This window comes from Oncorhynchus tshawytscha, unplaced genomic scaffold (assembly GCF_018296145.1).
Source record: "Oncorhynchus tshawytscha isolate Ot180627B unplaced genomic scaffold, Otsh_v2.0 Un_contig_3229_pilon_pilon, whole genome shotgun sequence".
NCBI classification, from domain to species: Eukaryota; Metazoa; Chordata; class Actinopteri; order Salmoniformes; family Salmonidae; genus Oncorhynchus; species Oncorhynchus tshawytscha.
Window position 1 is genome coordinate 226,659 of NW_024609615.1, and position 4,612 is coordinate 231,270.

Genomic DNA, 4,612 nt, shown 5'->3' on the forward strand with positions numbered 1-4,612 from the left:
TGTAGCTGTTGGCTGTGACTGGAACCTGTTGGAACCGTGACTCCTCCCACCACTGTAGCTGTTGGATGGAACCTCCGCTGACTCCTCCCACCACTGTAGCTGTTGGATGGAACCTCCGCTGACTCCTCCCACCACACAGTAAAACGACGTGAAGAAAAAGGAACATCAATATAATTGCTGTTTATTTTTTGGACGGTTTAACTTTTCAGTCATTCTTGAATTCCCCTCTTGCCGTTTTGGTCATAATACGCAGAGACAGTTTATTTTATCGACTATTACAGTATGCATATATACCTCTTCCTGGTCAATGGACTGTTGAGGTACTCAAACAAGCAACACAGTGAAAACCTCATATCGTATTGGACTGTTGAGGTACTCAAACAAGCAACACAGTGAAAACCTCATATCGTATTGGACTGTTGAGGTACTCAAACAAGCAACACAGTGAAAACCTCATATCGTATTGGACTGTTGAGGTACTCAAACAAGCAACACAGTGAAAACCTCATATCGTATTGGACTGTTGAGGTACTCAAACAAGCAACACAGTGAAAACCTCATATCGTATTGGACTGTTGAGGTACTCAAACAAGCAACACAGTGAAAACCTCGTATCGTATTACAGGTTAGGCTCCATGTTGCTCCTATCCCAGTTCATTCTGGCTTGGGGTTTTATTTAGAGGGTAAAAACCTCTGTGTTGTGTGCTTGGATGCTATGATGACAGGCATATCATTTCATAATGTAGTTAAATATGGAGTTTTCTTTTCAACAAGATGTTTGTTTGTCCTTGTTGTTTCTTGGCCTTATATAACGGCAGACGTAAGACGTTATGATTGTCACAACGCGACTCAGCTCACGTGACGTAGCTAATATATCAAGTGTTAACTAGACCCCTGTACAGAACAGAACTGGACCCCTGTACAGAACAGAACTGGACCCTGTACAGAACAGAACTGGACCCCTGTACAGAACAGAACTGGACCCCTGTACAGTACAGAACTGGACCCCTGTACAGAACAGAACTGGACCCCTGTACAGAACAGAACTGGACCCTGTCCGAACAGACTGGACCCCCCCCTGGACCCCCCGAACAGAACTGGACAGAACCCTATACAGAACAGAACTGGACCCTGTACAGAACCATGGACCCCCTGGACCCCCCAGCTGGACCCCTGTCAGACAGAACCACCCCCCCCAGAACTGGACCCTCTCAGGACAGAGCTGGACCCCCCTCTGGACCCCCCAGAGTGGATGGACCCTCTCAGAACAGAGTGGATGGACCCCCAGAGTGGATGGACCCCTGTTCAGTGGACCCCTGTCGATGGACCCCCCAGAGTGGATGGACCCCCCAGCTACAGAACAGAGTGGATGGACCCCTGTTCAGAACAGAGTGGATGGACCCCCTCTCCAGAGTGGATGGACCCCTGTTCAGTACAGAGTGGATGGACCCCCCAGAACAGAGTGGATGGACCCCCCAGTGGATGGACCCCTGTTCCAGAGTGGATGGACCCCTGTTCAGTACAGAGTGGATGGACCCCCCCAGAGTGGATGGACCCCTGTTCAGAGTGGATGGACCCCTGTTCAGTACAGAGTGGATGGACCCCTGTTCAGAGTGGATGGACCCCTGTTCAGAGTGGATGGATGGACCCCTGTTCAGAGTGGATGGACCCCTGTTCAGAGTGGATGGACCCCTGTTCAGAGTGGATGGACCCCTGTTCAGAGTGGATGGACCCCTGTTCAGAGTGGACCCCTGTTCAGAGTGGATGGACCCCTGTTCAGAGTGGATGGACCCCCCAGAGTGGATGGACCCCTGTTCAGAGTGGATGGACCCCTGTTCAGAGTGGATGGACCCCCCCTGTTCAGAGTGGATGGACCCCTGTTCAGAGTGGATGGACCCCCAGTGGATGGACCCCTGTTCAGAGTGGATGGACCCCCCCCCCCAGCTGGACACCCCTCCGAGTGGACCACCCCCCCTGGACCCCCCTCCCCCAGCTACACCCTCTCCAGAGTGGATGGACCCCACCACCCTCTGGATGGACCCCCCCCCAGTGGATGGACCCCCCTCCCCCAGCTATACCCTCTCTGAGCCACCACCCCCCCTCCCCCCCAGCTGGACACCCCTGTTCCGAGTGGACCACCCCCCCCAGAGTGGAGCCACCCCTAGCCACCCCCCCCCCAGCCACACCCTCTCCGAGCCACCACCCCCTCCCCCCTGGATGGACCCCCCCAGCCACCACCCCTCCCCAGCCACCCTCCCCCCCCCCTCCCCCAGCTACACCCCCCAGCTACCCCTCTCCGCCACCCCCCCTCCCCCAGCACACCCCTCCGAGCCACCCCCTCCCCCAGCTATACCCTCTCCGAGCCACCACCCCCTCCCCCAGCTACACCCTCTCCGAGCCACCCCCCCTCCCCCCACCCCCCCACCCCCCTCCCCCAGCTACACCCTCTCCGAGCCACCACCCCCCCCCCCAGCTATACCCTCTCCGAGCCACCACCCCTCCCCCAGCTATACCCTCTCTGAGCCACCACCCCCTCCCCCCCACCCCTCCGAGCCACCCCCTCCCCCAGCTAGCTCCGAGCCACCCCCCCAGCTCCCCTCCCCAGCTATACCCCCCAGCCACCCCCCTCCCCAGCACCCTCTCCGAGCCACTCTCCGAGCCACCCCCCCCCCAGCTACACCCCCCAGCACCCCCCCTCCCCAGCCACCACCCCCTCCGAGCCACCCCCCCCCCAGCTATACCCTCTCCGAGCCACCCCCACCCCCCCCCCCCAGCTACACCCTCTCCGAGCCACCACCCCTCCCCCCCTCCCCCCCCCCAGCTAGCCACCCCACCCTCCGAGCCACCACCCCCCTCCCCCAGCTACACCCTCTCCGAGCCACCACCCCTCCCCCAGCTACACCCTCTCCGAGCCACCCCCTCCCCCAGCTACCACCCCCTCCGAGCCCCCAGCCCCCTCCCCCAGCTACACCACCAGAGCCACCACCCCTCCCCCAGCTATACCCTCTCCGAGCCACCACCCCTCCCCCAGCTCCGAGCCACACCCCTCCCCGAGCCACCACCCCTCCCCCAGCTACACCCTCTCCGAGCCACCACCCCCTCCCCCAGCTACACCCTCTCTGAGCGAGTGTTTAATTAACATATTAGTATTTAACATGTTTCATCCTGAGCTATTGTGTTAATACATAGTATTACTGAGGGCATCAGGAAGAAGAACATAAACATTAAACACAGTTTAAAAAGTGTTCTGTGTTCGTAATCAACGATGTAAAAAGCACCCGATATTTCCTCATCATTTCAATAGTTTAGGGGGGTTTTCTGGTTAACGAACCACTTGGTACAACGTCACGTTCTATTAGAACCTCCTTGATCCCCTTCGGAACCGTAATCCATTCCAGAGTTCTGGAACGTTGTCAAGGTTACCCCCCTTTTTCTCGTCTTGGAAAGGGGAGCGGGCGGAGTGAGTGCTAACGACTGTTTTCACTACACAGACATTCCTGCTGTGAGAGGATAAAACGCCACGCAGCCATTCTGTCTAATGTTCAAATTGCTTATCTTAAAAGAGACCCCAAAAACCACACTTTCTTTTTTTTCTTCCTGCTTTCAACACGTAGGACTCAGTAAGATATGTTACTGCTGATCGTCAGCCAGCATGCCAGTCCTGGAGAGCCTTTCAAATGGAACCCTATTCCCTATAAAGTGCACTACTTTTGAACCAGAGCCATTATGGGGCCCTGTGGGTTATTAGAATGGCATTTGGGATTCAACCCGTCTTCTTTCTGAGAGGCCGGGGGTCGTTTCTCACAGAGCTGATTGTAAAAACTCCCCCCAGGTGGTCGGTGGTTGTGTTGGGGTTGGGGTTGTGTTGGGGTTGTGTTGAGGTTGTGATGGGGTTGTGTTGGGGTTGTGTTGAGGTTGTGATGTGGTTGTGATGTGGTTGTGTTGAGGTTGTGATTGTGGTTGTGTTGAGGTTGTGATTGTGGTTGTGTTGAGGTTGTGATTGTGGTTGTGTTGAGGTTGTGATTGTGGTTGTGTTGTGGTTGTATTGTAGTTGTGTTGGGGTTGTGTTGTAGTTGTGTTGTGGTTGTGTTGGGGTTGTGTTGTGGTTGTGTTGGGGTTGTGTTGGGGTTGTGTTGTGGTTGTGTTGAGGTTGTGATGTGGTTGTGTTGGGGTTGTGTTGTGGTTGTGTTAGGGTTGTGATGTGGTTGTGATTGTGGTTGTGTTGAGGTTGTGATGTGGTTGTGTTGAGGTTGTGATGTGGTTGTGTTGAGGTTGTGATGTGGTTGTGTTGAGGTTGTGATGTGGTTGTGTTGAGGTTGTGATGTGGTTGTGTTGAGGTTGTCATCTGGTTGTGTTGAGGTAGTGATGTGGTTGTGTTGAGGTTGTGATGTGGTTGTGTTGAGTAGTTCAACCTGATTACATTCCTCTTAGACCTCAGATGTTGTTCACATACTGAATCTCTCTGTTCTGCAGACTACAGCCACTGTCCCCTCCCTCTTATTCAGAGCAGATAACTGGGGAACACTCTGTCCCCTCCCTCTTATTCAGAGCAGATAACTGGTTGTTGACAGGGAGACACTCTGTCCCCTCCCTCTTATTCAGAGCAGATAAC

General features: G+C 54.9%; 1 protein-coding gene across 1 annotated transcript; it reads left to right on the top strand.

Moving 5' to 3' along the window:
* Positions 1–1,143: 1,143 nt before the first annotated feature.
* On the top strand, positions 1,144–3,123 carry LOC121845278 (vegetative cell wall protein gp1-like). Its single transcript, XM_042316287.1, has one exon. It carries the CDS (start codon positions 1,144–1,146, stop codon positions 3,121–3,123), a length of 1,980 nt encoding a protein of 659 aa, XP_042172221.1.
* Positions 3,124–4,612: the final 1,489 nt, after the last annotated feature.

Bases quoted from the DNA above. Each gene is read 5' to 3' on its own strand.
- LOC121845278 (XM_042316287.1), top strand. From the start codon at position 1,144: ATGGACCCCCTGGACCCCCCAGCTGGACCCCTGTCAGACAGAACCACC.